Consider the following 20661-nt stretch of genomic DNA (forward strand, 5'->3'; position numbering starts at 1 on the left):
GACTACTGGTAGATGCTATGTGCTATCCCAAATTCTGTTTCGGCCATGTCAATGTATATGGGATTCCTGATTTCCTATCCTGACCACTGCAGAAAGGTAGCCCTAAGAGACAGCAGCTGGGAAGTCATGATGGCTCCTCAAAGAATTGCTCAGCCTTTTTTTGTAGCATCTCTAGTAGCACTGTTACTTTCATGATGATGCAGAGAAGTAAGTACCCAGAAACCAGTGTCTGAAGCTGCTTTCAGATAAGTCGTCTATTAAACTCTCAAGCTTCTCTAGATTTAGAATTTCAAGAATCAAATGCACTCAAATGCACAAAAAGTTTGCAAAAGATAAATTAAGTGAAATGTAGAAACTGTCAGAACTCTTTCCTGTGGTACGACATGCCACCTGTTCTAGGCTGAAAATTAACCCAAACTCTGAGCTGCCCATGTGCCAGTATAACCTATTAACCATGGTAGAATGTTGAAGAAGTCAAGTCTTGGATAGTTTTATCACAGTGGATGACGGGTTTGGTTATAATATGAAACACTACTAATTTTTTAGTATAAAATGTTACGTTTTTAGTCTATAAGATTAAAGAATACAACACATATATTCACAAAGATCAACTTATTCTAGACAGAGACAGATTTCCTTGACAAAGGCATGTAAAGCAGGTCGATTAGGGCAGACTATCCTCCAAAGCATGGGCTAATTCAACAATACTTTTGTTCTGAAACTTCCCCAAACAATGAACAAAATTACATTCACAAAGGAGGCAGGAGTCAGCTCTTTGCTGAAAGGTTTTCTGACAACCGAATGTCTACTGTCAAGGAATTTCAGGATCTAGTTTATCAGAAATATAGACACAGGCAATTACTAAATTGCTGCTCAAAGACTTGGAAATACCATTTACGAGCTCATGCAATAGAGTGAAGGAAACAATTGCTTTTGAGAAACGGAATCCCTAAACGCTGACAGTCTAAAATAGCAGCAAATACTTGCATGTACTGTATGCAAACACTGAGGCAAGTGATACTGCCTTATTTTCTTTCTGGGCTCAGCTGGTCTTAGGACAAAGAATTACAGGAAGGGCCAATTGCTGGGTTGTTTTTTTTCAGTTCTTTCCCCCCAAATGCAGAGAAGCATATATAAGTAGGTCATTTTCTTGATTTGCAAGATTATGAAAATTATGATGTGGCTATGAAATAATCTTCATTTCTTTTCAGACAGGAAAGGGAAGGTATATCCAATTATTAACTTTATACGTTCAAATTTGTAATTCTCAGATACTGCATACACACTTTTTTCTGAATCTTCTGGTATGGTTTAATTTTGGCACTTCAGTTCTTTTAGTTTTCTCTGAAATTTAAGGTTGCACTTGAGTTTTATCAGTAACAGCAGTCTTCTTTACATTCTAAGTGAGAAAGTGGTTTTATCTCTGTGCCAATGATGGCACATTTTTGTCTTCAGGCTATGCTTCTCCTAAGAGGAGAACAGCTAAGAGAACAATATGGTTCCAGATCCTCCTGTCTACACATAGGCCTCTGAGGCAGCCTGTCAAAACATGAAAGGAAGGGAATGAAGCCTAGGGCTAAAGGTAGGGCTATGCTGTGTGTGGTTGACCAGTGAATTTAGTCTGAACAACATTCTCAAGGTCTCCCTCAAAAGACAGAATGGTTATATCCTTGGATGTTAATATGACCCTGTACATTTACCTGTCTGGTTTTCTTCCCATTTGTTGATAGAGATATTACTACATTGAATCTTGTTTGTTATGTTAAGATTATAGGAGTTACAGTTTTTTTGTGAAAAAGCCATAAGAAAAATAATTTTTGGTCCCTTTAAAAAAAGAGACTTCTTGCATTTTTATTTCTTAGACATAATCAGAAGTGGAAAAGAAGAAAAAGGTAAATAACTGTAATAAAATAGCAAGCATTACAACAAATATTATATGCAAAAAAATTGGGTATCTCAGTATTTTAGTCTTGCTGAGAATATAGTGGGTTTTTTGATAGCTCAAAAAGAAGAATTCATTCCATCTATTAAACCAAGTTCTCAAGAAATTCTCAACCCTTCATCACCGTGGTTGCCAGGCTTCATAGAATAAAAAAAATATTGCCTTTGTCTGAGACACGAAGCCTGGAGAAGTTATCTTTATTTTTTAACACTGAATTTGTATAACAGTACCAAATTCTGCAGCGCGTTTTGTCTCATATTGATTGAATTTTTTTTATGCTCTGCATACAAGAACTTTCAGTGATAATAAGCTGAAAAGCAACACTACATTTGGATTTTATATGTCATATAATTATACTAAATTTAATAGTTTTGCTGTTATATCCATAGTTTTGCAGAAATAAGTATTTAGAGAGTGGGAGCAAGAGCCATATTTTGACTTGCAGTCTTCTAGAGTTATATAAAATGTAATGAGATCTTGAAACAATAGAACCAGAACAAAGCAATAAAAGGACTTTATTAGACAGAATTTTAGAAGATAGATTTACCTGAAGAAGAGCCACTCGAAAGGTTGTTACCATCTGAAACACAATTAAACTAGATTTACAAAAAGCTTTAGCTTAAAAAGACACAGATTCAAAAAATAAACAGACTATTAAGAAAAGTTGGTAGAATATAAAATTTCCACACATTTTAGAAGCAAATTCAGGCAGCTTCAATTCATATACAAAGTATGTGATCTGCAGAAGGATTGTTCTAAAAGTACATTGCGTTTTTATTTGGCAAATGTAATAACTATTCCATTAAGAAGTACTTTTATAATTACTAAGTTTGTTGCATAGATCAATATATATTTCCAATTATCGAGTTTTAAAGTTGGCAGAAAACTAAAGAAGGTGTATCCAGACTAACATGCTATTTCTCATGAAATGGAACCTCTTCCAATTTCTTAGTGATAATTTCTTTGCTAGGAAATGCCAATTTTGTTTGGAAGAAAGTTATTGAAAAGTTGAAGAATTCATAATCTCCTTAAGAAGAACAGACTATTCACTGACACTTGTTCAGAGCATGACATTAGAGAAGTTCCATGATCTTGATAAGGCTCACTTATTTCATGACCTTATGGGAAGAAGTCAGACTATACATCTCTGCCGATTGCTTTCGGTCTTTGAAATGCTCAAGTTGCCTGGGTGTTATGCTTTTTAATATAATCAAGTAATAATGGTAGGAATCTATGCCTAAGAAATGAGATGCAGTGGTAGTAAATCCCCTTATTTTTATCTATAGATCTATATTGTTTGCTTACCTTAAAATAATGTCTACTCCCTGTTCAGTAATATAAATAACAAAATATACTCCTTATGACCAGTGTCCATCTGAAAGCTGCTTAAATCCATTTAATTATTTTTTTTTCTACTTCCTATTAGAGTCCTCTTTGTCTAAGCTTGAGATAGCTTGTTTGTTTTGATTTCTCCCTCTTCAAGGTTAAAATCTCTAACTCAATTTCAGAAGTGCACAAATATGTTAAGTTCTCTGTGCTAGTCCTTATTATGAATAATAGAGACAGATGACTCTCTCATCTGTCAGAGAATGATGTAAAACTCATTGCCTTTATACTTTCCTGAGGGCATGTATTATAATGTGGGATGACTTTTCAAAATCACTATCCTAGCCTTCAAGCTACGTCACAGAACGCACCTGTTTTAAATGTCCTGAAAAGAACAGATGGATAAGAGACCTCTTAGAAATGAATAAAAATATAGGACTGGAAGAAATCTTCTGTATCTAGTTCAATCTAAGGCTCTTTATCATACTCACTTTTCATACTGGACATGTATTTATTTAAACAGGAAAAGGAAAATTTGCAGGGTCTCTGCATAGCCAGAGTATTGTCAGTTTGTGTTCCTTATCCTGCTCAATGTGCACAAGTCAGCTCCACTGAATGTGACTGAAAGCTTGGTCAATTCCTCATTTGGGTTTGTAATCTCTTTAAGCATAGATTGCCTTTTTTACTGAATGTTTGTACAAGATATAGCACAGTAGCTGTGTGATCCTGGCTGGTAGAGGCTGTAATGCAAACAGCTAATTACAGTGGTTGAACAGAATCCAGGGAGGCTTCCTTTCTAATCTAAGCCCCAACAGTAACCATCATGAGGGAACAGAAATATAGCCACTTGTATTCCTGTCTGTAAAATAGGACTAATAGAATTCATTTATCTTAATGGCTATTCTGTTAATTAGGCTGTTAGGTATTTGTTCTTCTGTTAGAAGTTCTTCTGTCTTTTACTGGTAATTGCTTTTTGGCTATATTTCTTTGCTAAGAGTTCAACGCAGTCTCAGTTTACCTAGCATTCACAGTAATTTACCTTGCAGACAAATATACATATTGACACTGGGGCTGTCAGAACTATTTTGCTGGTTGGCTAGATAGAAACCTTTGTCCTCCTGGACACAATTTTTCTTGACTAGCCCTCACTTATGATAAATTTGCTCCCTGTGGTGCAGCTAAAAATAAGACTTTGAACAAATTCCTCATTACATTTTGGGCAAAGTCAGGGGATTACTATTGCTTATACATGCCATGTTCTATGTGGCAAACTTGTATGCCTCAAACGATATACAATATTTCATGACAACATTGTTTTCCAGATATGTTTAGAAAACAATATATTCTTGCCTCTCACTTATATGGCAAAATGCTCTGCACAGAGGAAAACAAATACTGTTTATTGAGTTAGCTCTTTGAATTAAAGGCCTGATTTTCATTTCAGATGTACTTGTTTTATTTGTAACTTCAGTGGATTCAGTGATCTTTAATCCTGAAATATAACTCCATTTCTAGGATCAGGAGAGAGGCAAACTTGTTAAAGTGTAAGCACCTTAAAAAATGTTACTGATTGGAAGGTATTTAGCTATTTTAAGAATATTATTATCCTGCTCATTTTGTTTGAACCTTAACCAAAAAGTATGTGTTTATTGGATGTATAACATCCTTTCATTTCCTTTAAAGGAAAAGACCTGAGAAATTATTCCAGGGTGTCTTTAATAGTCTCATAGATTTTTGAAGTGAGAAAATGATAAGACAATCCTCAAATATCCCTCTCTGGCAGAATGTAATTATATGATTAATCAAATAACTTTTGGGCTTTCTCGCATGAGATAATGAACACTGAGTTTTGGAACCAGTATTAGCTTATAGGTTAGTACTTCTAGCTAGTCATAATGTTTTGAAGTTAATTCAATAAAACCTTTGATAAAGTTGGCTCATCTGACTTTAACTATTTTAGCCTATATATTAATAGGAGTTTTGCTTCAGACAGGACTAGAGTAAATGCTAGAAAAAGCACTTATAGGTCAGTAAAATACAGCAGTCTTTGAAGGCAAATCAGAATTAAAGCTCTGAGAGATTCTTCTCATCTTCTGTATGTATACATTAGAACCCTACAAATGGTCTACTTTGACTAGAAAATTTGCAGTTATGTTCTTCATATTGAAGTCAGTATCCTCAAATCTATGACTTTCTGTCAGTGTGAAATGGCTGTTTATTTTCTCTGTGTTCATTCTGTGTTATGATTAATGTTGATATTTTACAGTTACTAGCTTTACAAGCACAAAGTATTTGACAGGTCTGAAGAAGAGAATCAGGTATTAATTCATACCACTCTGAAGAAGAGAATCAGGTATTAATTCATACCACTCATTCTGTAAATTTATGTAAAAATTCCTCATAAAATTAGTGGAGTAGATGAACATGTCAGATTAGAATGCTTGACATATTTGGGAATAAAACTGGACACTTACATTCCCTTTTCTCAATAGATAATTTAAAAGCCATATTTATATGCAGAAGTTATAGTAGCTTAACATTTTATAATAAAGAGTTTAATGCAGTCTGTACAACACATTGTACAGGAATTTTATCTTATTTTGGTTGGCAACTGTTACTATATACAAATTTAAATTATAATTCAGTAGTGTTCACATAGTTTTTTGCTAAGCCAGTACAAAATCACATCTCTTCTTAATTTAGTATTTTGCGGTGAGTCTAACAGGAAGGAGTTCTCTTTTTGTCTTGCTAGATATATATTATTTATGTATTATTTCAGTTGGAGTTAAACATTTTATACAACTTTGGCAAACTATTAGATTCATGAAAATTTATGAACAACAATTTTGGGAATAATTTTTTATCATCATAGTGACAATCAAGCAAATGTTAGTATGTTATCAGATGTGGTAGAGAACAGTCCATAAGAACTGCTACAATATGAGTAAAATCCATTTTTAGGGCTTATTTAGGTTAAAGCTTTTGATTTAAACACTTTAATATGCTAAACAAAAATTGTTCCCCTTGAGAAACTGGTATTTCTCTCTTTAAGCATTTCACAGATGAAGTGAGGTGGGGTAAAGTTATTAAGTGTTTTCATCTTTGAGTACAGAAGTTAATTTCTGGAATTATAAAACATTACATAATCTGAGAAAAGGCAGTGTAAAAAGTAAATTTATTAGAAAAGACTTAAAATAAGACTGAATAAGAGTGATTGGATGATGGACACCTGTAGCAGAAATTACTTTCTATAAATCTCACTTTAACTGCACATTGTACAAACACGTCCTCATTGGAGAAGATGATGTTACCCAGCCATGGAGTAAGTGCTTACAGAAGACATTTCCTCATCTCTCTGAATAAAGATGGAAGAGGCATAATATTAAATAGATTTAGTTAGAAGTTTAAATGAAAAGATACTACAAATGTCTGGGGATTTTTTTCCCCAAAAGAGTTATATTTGAACAAATGCTTCCTTTGTTTTACTAGTAAAATGGCATACATTAAAAAATAGAATTGTGGCAAATCACAAAAGCAGTGAAACAGAAAAGAGTGAAAAATCAGTTGGCTGTGACTTAGTATTTCTTTACAGATTTGGTGCATGCTAGGATTTTCCAAAATTTAGCTATTTGATTATAGTCAAACTAGTCAGACTGCCATAGAGAACTGATGATAAATTCTTTCAGGGAAGAATAAATGGTACAAAAGGATCAACTGAATGGATTTTTACACTGCTATTGTGAAGCCAGTATCTTCACTTTTCACATTACTTCCTATTCATCTTTTTGGTGTGTATAAGATAGGAGCTCTTAAGCATCAGACTAGAAAGAACTGTATTTATACTCAAATGTGGTCATTAAACTCCTGGCAGTGTACTGTTGATTTTTTTTTTTAATAACCTATTATTATCATAATCTGCCAAGTGCAATGCAGAATCAAAACCTAGCTGTGTTAGCCATCATAATGGCACATAAAAAGAAGACAGGCTTCCTGTCCTAAAGAGCTTACAAACACTGTTTAAAGATCTGTCAGTATTCAGCTGGTAACTTTTCATTTTCTGCCTATCCAGAACTAAATGTAGTCTCTGAGCATAACTTAGCAAATTTCAGTTGCTTTCTGTAGGTATTTAATTTCTTCAGAGGGCCCTCAGACCTTTTACAGTTTGGAATCCCTCTTGTCTGCTTAGAATGTTACGGACCGATTGAAATGCTTCTTTTGTTACACTGTGTTAGATTTCAGTCGTGAGAAGCACTGTGGTAAGCAATCTTATTCAAAACTGTTTGCTACAACTAGCAGTATAGATGCTTTTATAAAAAGGAAAGTTTTTTCAAAGTTACACTCGATAAATTTGATGTCAGCTCTTAATAAATCAATTAGAGGAAGAATGACACAATGGAAGTGTTATCTTATTTTCTAGGGTCAGGAAAATAACTATAATCTTTCGTATTCACTTTTTGGTCTTCTCTGCTGCAACCTGACTCAGTCATTTTTATTTACTCTCATGTTGAAAACACACTTTAATATGAGAAAACTCCATTTGAGGAGCTCTGGAAGAAATTTCTCTTCATCTGTGTACTTTGGGGTAGTAGATGGTAATGCAATCTGAAATCTTTTGTCTTTTGTCATTAGCTATTGCTTGGTTGTTTATCAGAGATGTATTGCATTTGCTATATGGCTGGTTCTCTCTATTTTTATCCGCTAAATTGGTGCTGGATTTGAAGAGATTTTGTTTCTTTGCTTCTCCCCAACTTCTCTGATGAACCAATTCCCATCACTGTCCATTTTGTGTGTGAGCCAATGAGAAAAGATCACCTGCTTTAACTGCTGATGTATGTTCCAAATAGAAGTAAGATGACGAAAAACTGACTTCCTCCTAGATGATCTGCTATTTGCCTTGTGGTGAGAACATGATTTAAAAAACATGGTTTTGCTGGTAAACAATATATCTTTTCTGTGACTTTTGTTGCTTATTGGTCTCTTTCTGTCTTTTCTAAATTTCGAGGCTTCTGTTTGTTTGTTTGGGTTGTTTTTGTAATTCAAACCTCCCATTGGACTGTGCGCAATATCTTGCAGTTATTTCTGCATTTTTTGCACAGGTTGTCCTCTTTCTTGAGAATTCTCTCTGCCAAGAAGGATTCTGGGCTTTGTAGCATATTTTGTATCACCATTCTTCCCATCCTGCCCACACAACAGTCTGCTCTGAAACCACAAGCAACTAGGTAGGAGTAAGAGCAGCCATTTGCCTGCTCTAGTTTCTGCCAGTTTCTGGCATCTGGCTGTACCCACTAGCACGAAAATGGTTCGAGTCACCTCTCTTTGCCTCCTTTTGCACCTTGATCCTTCTCTATTATGCACTGAGCTTGGAGCCCCAGCTATTCATTTTTCAAGAACTCTCAGCAAGGAAATCCTCTGTCTATGTCAGGCATAAATACCGTAAACCAAGAGAGGATGTTCTGACTGCTTTTTTTTGCAGATGTCCTCTCTAGTGGCTTTTCACTTTAAAATACAGCAAGTGACAACACTTGAAAATGTACAGTGATGTTTCACATATAGCAGCTCTTTTTCAGGACACAAAGCTCTTCTCCCCCCAATTGGTATTTTACTTTCTACTTTTCATAATAAAATAAACCATATTAAGCATGGAACAGCTCAGCAATTTTTATTTTTTTTTTTAAACTAGGAAGTAAAATGTTCAAAATTCACAAAATCATGGCATCCTGAAATAAAGAGAGTATGAGTGGGGTTTACTTGATACATTGTTTATAATTTTTTTTCTGATGCAATTTTATTATTTTTCTGATAATCCTTAGTGGAATTTTTTCCAATAACTTTACTAGAAAAATAAAAATGTGTTCTTTATATCACAAGAAAAATTAAAAATACTGCTGTATTGGTTATTAAAAAAAAACAATTAAAAAAAACCAAACCAACAACCCCCCCCTGCAAAACAGAATAAGCGAATGAAGCATAAAAGCACGAGATTTTAAATACATATTGTAAAGAATATTTGCAAAGGCTCTTTGAAATCATGTGATATTTGGTGAACAATAATTATCTGCAGACTGCTAGTTTCCAGTAATGGGAATTTTCTTTTCCACAGTCTTGCACTGACTGCCATTGTAGGTTTATACAGACATAAGTGAAAGGACTTTGGCCCATCTGGAGTGATTCAGTCAGAACTCTCTCTCCATGCTTACTGAAAACAATATTTCTTAGTATCTCAATTAGTCATAGAAATAAATTGTAACTTTTTAAAAATGTGAATGATGGGGGGAATTTATGTATTTTTTTTTCAGAAGTTACAGAGCTTTGAGTGAGATCCTGCATTTTGTCCAGAAGATATAGTGCAGAATATCCAGATTATGAAGAACGGCAAAGACTGCTTTCATCAGAAGGAACCTGGTAGTGGTGTTACATGCACAGATACAGGCTTCCTCCTTATAGTCTTCTCAACATAACTAGCAGGAAAAATAATATAGCATGTCATCACTTCAGGTAGCACAGCGCTTACATTGGGAAAATTCTCCCCTTGATTCTTGCAGTGAAGATCATACTGGTCTTTGTCTCCTATCTAGAGAAAGCTAAGTGTTGATATAACAATCAGCAAGTTAGGTTCCAGGTCCCTTTATCGTACTAACATTAAAGATTATTACATTGTGAAAAGGTGTTTTCCAACAGTTGCTGAGCCAGCCAGGGGAGAGTGTTAATGCTCACCATAAGAGCATGCTGTGCTTTACTAAGAGCTTGTACAAACGGGGACATGTCCTGGGAAATCTTGTAGTGGGAGCAATTATGTGAGTGCAGATGCAAAGCAGAAGGATCATGTGCTGTTTCTGCGCAAAGTGAAGGTCAGGAAAAGAGCACACGTTCTGCAGATAGTGTGACAGAAAGCTGCACAGTGTATCTGTGTAAGAAATCAACTTTGTTTTGTGCAGAGTTTTCTGATTTTGACAATACTTAATGTTCCAGAGTAAAACTGAAACAAAAGCCTTTTCTGTATAACCGAAAACACCCACATCCTTCAAGCCAATTTAAATACTTCAATTTGGTAAAATCAGAATGTTTAATTATGTTTTAACTTGGTTTTCCACATTGCTGGGGAGGGACTCCTCATTAGAGACTGTAGTGATAGGACACGGGATAACGGGTTAAAACTTAAACAGGGGAAGTATAGATTGGATACAAGGAGGAAATTCTTTCCTGTTAGGGTGGTGAGGCACTGGAATAGGTTGCCCAGGGAGGTTGTGAATCCCTGGCAGTGTTCAAGACCAGGTTGGACGAGGCCTTGGGTGATATGGTTTAGCGTAAGGTGTCCCTGCCCATGGCAGGGCGGTTGGAACGAGATGATCTTAAGGTCCTTTCCAACACTAATTATTCTATGATTCTGTGATTTATATTTTCTAGTCCTTTTTATCACACACTCCACCAACTATTTTTAATCAGAAAGGAAGATAGAAATATTCAATTCTGAATAAGCTAAGATGAAATATTTGGGCAGTATCATAATGATTTATTTTTTTCAATTTTCTATTCATAATAATTTTTGTCAAGGGCAATGTATTTCTCTGAAATGTTTTAATGATTTTACATTTCCTAGTAGTACTCACAAGATCTGTGCTGTTAGTGCTACCAAAGATTTGATAGATTATCTTGCCAACATTACATCAGGTTTGCTATATATAACTCATCATTGTTTTGAATTTTATCTTAAATGAATCAAGCAATGTGAACTGCGTAATTTCTCTGGCATCATTATTGTCCAGGTTAATTACTGTCCCAGCTAAAAGTAGAGGTAAGCAGAGAACTGACAACTTTTAAAAACTTACGATTTACAAGTTTGGATGGCAATATTGGCTTGCACTTCTCAGGAGATACCACATTCTCTTCATCTGTAACATACTCAAAGTTAATAATAAACATCATTGCTACTCCCTCTTGATTTTTCACTGGAATTATGTGGGTGTTGCAAATGAAAGTAGATCCTGCAAATGGAGAAAAAAAATACATAAATGAAAGAAAACTTCACTATTTTTTTTTCACTCCAGTAATTCCAGTTACATCGATAGTGAAGAATATTTCTTTAAATTTACTAATTGAACATGATGCGCATTATACTTAAACAGGAATATTTTCACAGAAAGAAATACATTTTTTGATAATTTATTAGATTATTAGCTCTTCTAAAAGATTTCTCCTTTAAAATGTCAATTTTACCTTTTGTTTTTTATTCACTGGGAGTATCTAGATAGATAGACACACTTGTGATCTGAGACATTTAGCACCAAAAGTAGCAATGCAAACACTGTTCCAAACACAACACTAGTGAAGAAAGCAGAACCCCATTCTTCTAAATGTCACACATTCTTCGAGCTTTTTATTCTATTACAACAGGATGAATCATGCATCAAATATTTATGGGTGTAAATATATCACTATCCTTATTTTAACCCTCAACACTCTTTATTCTCTTTCAGGGGCTGTATAATGTTGTTTCAGTTTTTGTTAAAAGTTATATTTCTTATCTGATCCCATGGGCTTTTATATTCTCACAAAAGACTTCTACACTGTGGTAACAATTTTCAATAATCTTCAGAAGTATTTGACTTAACTGCCATACACAATTTGAAGTATGAATTTAAAGGTACCCTAGTTTTCATATATATGGAGCATATCCAAGTTACACTGAAATGAACAGAAAGTCTAACTTCTCAACACTTCTGTACTCAGGGTGTTCTCGTTCAAATGCCTAATTAGAGATTTAAAAAATTCTTTGTGTTAATTCTTCCAGTATAACTCTTAAGAAGTTTAATTTGACAGAATCATTAGTTTGATTTAATTCTTTCTATTAACCTAACAGAACATAGTGGTTCCAAAAATAATGTGAATGCTGTAAGCAATACAAATAATGTGCTAAAAGCTTCACGCAAGCACAACTGTGAGATAATGCATTTCCATGATAACTAGGGACTGGTTTAATGTACATCATCTGCAATTTATGCATTCAAATGCAGTAATCACTGAAACTTGACAGGCTGTGCAATCTGACAAAAACAGATACTGATCTGGGTTACACAAGAATAATTTCTTTTTTTTTTTTTCCCTTTTTTTTTTTTTTTCCTGTTGAGGAGAGAGATATTAAAGATTTATATCATTATAACCAAGGTCGGATTCTGGCTCCTCATATTTAATACAGTGCTTGCTATAATGTAGTATATATGCCACTTTGAGCTATGTATAAAATTGACATGCTAGCCTTTCAAGTTTTGCAGCTGTACCTTCAATCCATTTAATAAAACAGTTAAGCTGTGGCACTTGCCACAGTTGCCATGGTTACAAGCTCAATGACTTTAGTAAACAGAAAATAAGCAATTTAAGACTGTTCCATTAGAGCTAAAAATAGAAGTGCTGCAGGCCAAGCATTGCAACATAGACTGCTTAAACTGAGGGTCTGAAAAGAATTTAGAAATAATCTTTGTGGTTTTAGCTAACTTATAAAAATACATTTTGAGTTTAAACAGTCAAAATTATATTTATTGATTTGTTTGGAAGGAAACACTATTTTACGATATAGGCTATGTTTTGAAATGCAGATTTATAGGTTGAGGAGATATCCCTCAAACACAAAGGACTGGAAGTGGAGCTAGGCTGAGGCACACCTTGCCTTGAAGAACACTGGACTCAAGCAGATCAAATATTTATTTGTTTTGCAAATGAGGATGACAAGGGCTTTGTTAAAAACTTTCCTGCTTTTTGCAGCTTTTGAAATGCTCCCCACAGTGCTAAGTAATGACACTATCTCCCGTTTATGTAGAACATTCCGCCCTCAAGTATTTACAAACCTCTTTTGTACTGGAGCTACGGATTCATATCTCTGGGGAGATGCAGAAGCTGTTTGTCAGTCTATAGCTTAAGAACAGGGCAAAAAGAGCACAGGGTTAAAAATTTAAGCTGGATATAGAAATATTTTGGGAACAAAAAATGGGAAAGATTCATATCTGGTATAATTCAACAGAGTTCCTTTGAAGACCAATTACACCAGCATGCAAATGAATGAGTCCAGTAGTTCATTAACCTTAAGTTTTTCCAAGACATCTAGACTTTTTAAGAGGCACAGAATATTTCCGTTGTGCGAATTACTGGAATTGGAATTCCACAATTAACCAAAATACAATGCCTGTTGTAGTCACTGTTGGTGTTTGTCTTCAGTGCAGAAACTGTTATCTGCTATCCATTTATCAGTATCTATCTCTATAGAAATGGCAATAAAGAAACACAAAATACAAAATAACAAGGAAGATCTTACGTTGACAGAAAAATAAGATTTGGATGCAAAGAAAGAATACTAGCAAATTCAAAAGATATGCTCAGAGTTGTAGTTGATGGCAGTAAAGAAATATTAGCAAGTAAGTAGTCTATAAATAATCTTATCTGGTATTTACACTCTGGCATTCCACTGCTCTTCATTGCACACAGCATGTTTTCCCTGTTCTGTCTCTACACTGAGTATTTCAAGAGTAAGGAATGCTTCTGATGAGCAATGAAAATTGTAATGAGGTTTCTGGAATCTGCATTTCTCATGTAATGGAACAGGGCAAGCGGATGATATAAGCAGAATAAGTATACCTTTATAATTAAAAGATTCAATATCCAGGAATATATCTGGATTTTCTAAAGACTGCCATTGAGAAATAATATTGAAATATACCTGTTGTGCTCTCTTGTTATCATCATTGGAGATAAAGAGAAAAGCTGGATATTTTCTTCTCAGCTTGAATTCCATGGTTATAAGGGATTGTTTTCTTTTGTCTCTGCTATTTTAAAGCCTACTATTTCATCTAGTTAAATAAGTGGCAAAACATCCATATGTGAAGAAAAGATTCTGGTCCCCTAAACGCTGTGCAGTCATGATGTATGATTCTATAGCTATGCATTCAACAGTGTGATTTTCGCAAGACCAGACAGGCTGGTGTTTAACAAATAACCACCAAAATGCATACATAAGTGTCAATAAATATTTAAGAAATAAAGATTTAAGATATGTTAGTGTTATATAAGGATATATTGCATCATTTGGCAATTCTGGTGAAGGAAAGCCTATTTAAATATCTGGCTGCATAGTATTTAAAGTTGACTTGCTTCATGAAAGCAGTACAAAGTAGGCACATCAAACCCAATCAATCTGGTTCTTTCTGGTTCTACTCACCTTTCCAGTGATTTTCTATAGAAGATTTTAGGAAAGATTTTTATCAGGCTGTATCTTCTAGATACAACTTTAGTAATTTATTTGAATTGCAATAGCTTCCTTTATAAGCAATTGGGAGAGGGCAATACAATTAATACAACAGTAGAGGCATTCCAAATTAAGGATCCTCCATTCCTGTATAAAAAATTCTGACAAGAAGACTTTGAGAAATGACACATCCCAAGCAACTATTTTGATTCAGCTTTCCTGGGAACAAAATTTTCGCAGGCCATTACATATGCCAAGCTCAAAGGATCTCTGAAAATGAGACAGCGTGGCATTTAGGCAATTGTCCTAATTATGCAGAAGCCCCACGTTTCACAAATAGAGATCCTTGAAAATCCACCATGGTTCTACAGGATGGCTCTGCAGCCCTGTTGCCCTGAATGAGTCTGACAGTTGCTATCTGCATTTCACAATTAAAAGATTCAGACTTCCCTACCTTAGTCCAGATTTAAGGACTGCCTTCACTGGGACTGAGACTGGTTCCAACATATTTTGGAGCCAATGTTGGCTCCCTGCACCAAAGCATTTATGAATTCTCAGCTACTTTTTGTTACCAGAGCTGCTGTGGACAACTGACTAAGGCTATATAAAGAAAGACGATGAGTATGTCCTCTGTGTGCATATATAAATTTCTGGACAGGCTGACTTTATGCTAGAGTTTTCTAGGATTATGATACTTTTTTACTGCTGCAACCTACAAATAGAACAGTGTAGGTATCTTTACAATCCATAGGCACTTTTGCTTGTATAAGATTGAGGGTGAGAAGGAATAAACCAAAACAGGACAAAAAAGAAGGGCCAACAACAGCTTGCCTACTACAACAAGATCAAAGACAGTTAAAAATTAGAGACAGAGGTGCTGTACCTGTTTCCAGAGCCAAGCAGTACTGTTCTCTGTCTAAATTCAGATCTGAATGAGACACTTTTGCAATATGACAACTTTACGATAATACAGGGACAAGAGAAGGAAGCTGGGTGTTCTTTGTACTTTTATTAAATAATCAGCATGTTTATTCTGGAAATAATTACCCTCCACTTCCCCTAATATAATTCACATTTTGCCATCAAAATGAATGCTCAAAATCCCTTCTCTCAGAGGCATAGACTTAGAACATATTAATCACAAACACAGAGTTTATACCTTACATTTTAAATTAAAATCTTAAACTACCGATTATATTAAAAATGCAACTAAATGCACTTCATATTAAATTGTGTACTAAGCTTAGTATTCTATCAGTATTTTACTGAAAAGGAGCACAGAGAAGTCTGCATAGTTTACATATTTTTAGTAATGCGAAATATGCATTGTTTTCATAGATTAATTTTTGTTTATTTACTCTGACATTATTACAGTCTGATCAGTTATACTAAGTAGAAACTTAACATTTCTCTGTTAAGAAAGAGCTGACTTCCATAAATACAAAGAACACCATGTAATAAAATGTAACCAATGGAATTTTGTTACTATCTTGTGTTCATATTTACAGCTCTATTTGTCCTTACATCACAGCACGGCTCAAGGGGATTTCCCAATGTTAATAAGAAGTTCTTTGGCAAAAGCAAAGGGAGATAATCTGAGGGAGAATTACTGTAGAAGGTCAGAAGACCTTCTCTGACTTTGCCCATTCTTCATGGAGTCTTTGTGTTTGGGATGAAAAGCGAAGGCATGGCTTTCTACTAACTCCTTAACTCCCCAAATTCAATATTTCTCCCTAATGGACAAAAAAGGCATCTCTCTATACTACTTCCAGACTGGGACAGGTTACTCTGTTTATTCAGGTACAGGGCAATTCTTGTCCAGGAAGAAAGTAAAGGGAATTTAATGAAATTCAACGTATGCTCTGGTCTTGGGAAAAGAAAGACTGTCCTGCTTGTCAGACATTCAGAAAAGCTGAAGCTGTGGGTTTTGCCCACCATGCTTAGTGTTGCAAATACAAGTAGTAACAAGCCCCTTACAAGCATATGAAATGCTGATAACTCAAATCTTGTTTCCTGGTCAAATTACTGTTTATAATCTATTTTGTTACCAAATGCCAGCAGATAAAGGACATAGACATGCTCCTCATATGGACCTATGTATTAGTGTCACAGGGACTGTGTGGTAGATGAATTGAGTAGAAAGCAAGATGGGAAGTGGGATACAAATTCTTGTGAAATAAAGCTCTGTCTGGCATGCTGCTAAGACTTCTGGGTTCTTGATATGCCCTAAAGAAAAGCAGAATACTCTTACTTGAAGCAGCTTCATGTGTGATCTTCTGAAATTGTGACCTTATTCCCCGTTGCTCCAAATCTACTTTCAGCCGAACTTTAAGAAAACAAATGAAAGCAAGTCGAAACTTTTTGTCTACATGTTGTCAAGAGTCTGGTAACAAATGTGTTAAAAAATTGTTTTAGCAAGCAAGTGCTCTCATCAACTGAATGGTGCAGAAGAATGACACCAGAAAACAACTAGTTGTAACTTAACTAATGAGACCGGTAAAAGCAAAGCATCTTGTACCCTTGAAGGGTTATAAACAAAGAAAAGGAAATCAGAAGAAAAGCAGTAACCAGTGAATATTTGCTCTGCCTTGTGGATTTCTGTGACTTCTCACTGAAGAAAGTCGTTTTATGCTTAAAATGCAGAAGCCTATTTACCTCTGGTTTGAGGTCCACTCTAAGCAAACAGGGTACTTGGTTGAGCTTTTGTTGACATTTAGGGACAGTTGCACTGGGGATGTGTATTGAATATTCAAGCAAAAGCCAGTTTGTCAAATATTGAGGGATGATGTGTATCATGATGTGGGGATTCAACATGAGTAATCAAGGGCTGAAAATCTATTCATTTATATTTCTATTCAAGAACAAGCCAGGAACAATGCAGTATGTCACAAGGAATCTTATTTACAGTGGACTTACTAGAAAGGTTCGCTTTCTTTCTCAAATCATACTAAGAACTCTATTCTTGTAGTGTTAGGTTGAGAATAGTCATGCAAAAATCCTGAAGAATTTCATATGATGTTGAAGGGCTCCAAATGCCTTTGCAAGACCATTTCTGTATCAATTAAAACTATTTACTAACAGATTTTCACAACTTAGCTTGCCTGTTTATATAATAAAAATGAGTGGAAGAGTGACTTAATCTACCCTGAGAAAATTTCCCAGCCCTTAGTGATGTAGAATCAGATCACTGGTGACAGATACCACCTAGCTACTTGCTCAATTCAGTAACAACCCTACGAAAGAAATATCAGACAAATATTTTTGTCTGGTTTTATCTGCAGCTGTTTGTATCTTTGCACTCAATGTCATTCAGCTCTGCGGAGATATCTGACCTGTAAAGACCCTATTCTCTCGTGAGACCTCATTTGGAGTATTGTGTACAATTCTGGTGTCCTCAACATAAAAAAGACATGGAGCTGTTGGAACAAGTCCAGAGGAGCGCCACGAGGATGATGAGGGGGCTGGAGAACTTCCCATATGAGGACAGGCTGAGAAAGTTGGGGCTGTTCAGCCTGGAGAAGAGAAGGCTGTGTGGAGAACTCATAGCCTTCCAATATCAACAGGGTACTTCCCTAATGAAGAGTCCCTCCCAATTTGAAGACAAATTTCTCAGTTTGTCTTCATATGGTAGATACTCCAGCCCCCTGATCATCCCCGTGGCCCTCCTGTGGACTTGCTCCAGCAGCTCCATGTGGAGACCTCATAGCAGCCTTCCAGTATCTGAAGGAGGCCTATATGGATGCCGGAGAGGGACCCTTCATTAGGGACTGAAGTGACAGGACAAGGGGTAATGGGTTAAAACTTAAACAGGGGAAGTTTAGATTGGATATAAGGGAGAAGTTCTTTACTGTGAGGGTGGTGAGGCACTGGAATGGGTTGCCCAAGGAAGTTGTGAATGCTCCATCCCTGGCGATGTGCAAGTCCAGGTTGGATAGAGCCTTGGGTGACATGGTTTAGTGTGAGGTGTCCCTGCCCATGGCAGGAGAGTTGGAACTGGATGATCTTAAGGTCCTTTCCAACCTTAACTATTCTATGATTCTATGATTCTATTCAAATTTTGTCAGAACTTTGGCTCTAAAGGAAAGAATTATCCTTGGATGTTCCTTTCCTCCCCGTTCCCCATTTGCTATGTAGCTGCATACACAACAGGTTGACTTCATACTAGAGTTCTTTTCCTCATCTCTAAACATTGTAATTTAATATCTTACAATACTTACATCAGTCTTATAAGCATATCTTAGTATCAGCAACAATTTTAGTGACAGAATGAATATCTATTTGAAATGAAGGGTGGAGTGAAATGTCAAAGGGAACAGGTCCCATTAATCACTGTAAGCTCCCTAATAAATATCAGCCAAATATATTCTTGTCTCTACCCATCCCCCTTAAAGATAGCTATTCAATTGAAAAGGGATATAATACATTTCAACCTGCCATCTATTTTTGGTTGTTCTCTGCAATGAATCTTTTAAAAGAGACAGTCATACTGATACATGTTCAGTGTGTTTAATGGGAAGCTTGTGAATTCCCCATTCTTGCCACACAAAGTAGCTCATTTTCAGTCAAATGGAATTTGAAAATGGTGACATAAAGACATGGCTCAGAAGACATAGGAAAAAGATAAAAAGAATTGTACAATGTTCTGTGTGGATACTAGACACATTTTAAAAATGTGTGACTTATCTACTAATACCATTTTGAAACTAGGATCAAGAGTCTCTAGAAAAAGTGATTTTTCTACAATGCACAAGTTATTCCTGTGATCTTGTGTGTCAAAATTAATATTTTGAAATGTTTATTTCACTGTATATATATATATATAAATAATTTTCATGATTAGCAGTGAATAGAAAATTCATGTTCAGCTGCATGATATACTTGAGCTGAGGACATATTAAAATAACAGCTTTTTGTTAAGTACTAAAATGCAGATATATTTGACTAGTTTATGTCCGTTAACAAAGGAGAAATCAGAATGTAATGCCATAAACCACAGAACATCTCAATATTTGACAGTAGACAATAAAAAATTACTGATGTCCAATGTCATTGTCCAGTGTCATTGGACAACGATCAGTACCACCTGAGAAAGATCAGTTATGAAATATCAGATGCTTCTCTTAAGTTGAAGAGGTAGGTCAAAACAAATGAAATAACTTAGTCCAAGTAATAATAATGAAGCACTGTGAAAATGAGTTTGTTATAGTATGTTTTCAGTTTTATCAAAAGACCTTTACATATTAGTTTAAGTAATTTTAACTTATTTTTCAGTCTGTGTCAAGACAGAAGATTTTTAATTAGGAAAGGTCATAGCAGTAGAGTTTACATTAATTCAGTGGAATTACATGTAATTAGAATAGTTTTGAAAACAACTGGATTTCGTTGTGAAAATGCTTTGACTTTTTTCATTAAGCTTATCTATAGTGTAGCATCAGCAAATAACGTGTAGCTCAAGGTGAGAAACAATGGTAAGAAACATTCTTGCACTTTTTTTTAACAGAAAAATAAAGTACAGAGCTTTGGTGTCTGTTTACAAAAAGTGTGATGATTTTAGTTAAGGTTAATTATACCTTAAAGATAAATCTTTACAAAAAACAACTAGCTGACAAATAATGGTTCTACTTACTTCTATTTCAGCTAGTTGGCTAAGAGTTAGCATGCATTTAACCGTATGCCGTATGTACTAAAATTGAAGGTGCCTTTTTTCTTTATTTTTTCCTCTTTTTTTCTCTCTTTTTTTTTTCCCTTCCAACCTCCCCCCCCCCCCCCCAAGCTATTCTTTTCTAAACCCTCATTAGAAGCTATGCACCTCTGAGCATTAAACCGAGAAGTGTCTTAATATGTTCATGAGAAGAGGCATCTCAGGTTTGTTGCAGATTGTCCATCTTGCAGAAAAAATGCAGATTAAGATGGTTTTGTGGAAGTATCCTAAATTATTTCTCAATATTAAACTACATAAACTATTGTAAGAACTAATTGAATAACTTTACAAAGCAGAATGGGAGGGGAAAAAAAAAAAGGAAAAAAAAAAAAGCCAGAACTCCATTTCAGTAATTTGTTTCATTTGTCCAAGGTATTTGTCCAGTATGTACTATGAAGGAAAAGAATGATCCAGATTCTGTTCTCACTCAAACTGTGTCGTTTTAGGGACAGTAAGTTCTTT

At 35.2% G+C, this 20661-nt stretch overlaps 1 protein-coding gene across 4 annotated transcripts in view; it reads right to left on the reverse strand.

Moving 5' to 3' along the window:
- The window catches only part of KCNH7 (potassium voltage-gated channel subfamily H member 7), a 240819-nt gene that overhangs the window by 83617 nt on the left and 136541 nt on the right, over positions 1-20661 (reverse strand). For 3 of the 4 annotated variants that reach the window (XM_061452021.1, XM_061452012.1, XM_061452004.1), the window contains exons 3-4: positions 11095-11250; positions 2490-2522 (exon numbers count right to left, since the gene is read on the reverse strand). In XM_061452021.1, the coding sequence (XP_061308005.1) occupies positions 2490-2522; positions 11095-11250 (189 nt within the window). The remainder of the gene's footprint in view (positions 1-2489; positions 2523-11094; positions 11251-20661) is intronic. The other variant, XM_061452031.1, reaches the window with a different exon arrangement.

Source organism: Pezoporus flaviventris, unplaced genomic scaffold (assembly GCF_033815535.1).
Source record: "Pezoporus flaviventris isolate CSIRO_AGI_PZ_B2104156 unplaced genomic scaffold, CSIRO_AGI_Pfla_v1 ptg000001l, whole genome shotgun sequence".
NCBI classification, from domain to species: domain Eukaryota; kingdom Metazoa; phylum Chordata; class Aves; order Psittaciformes; family Psittacidae; genus Pezoporus; species Pezoporus flaviventris.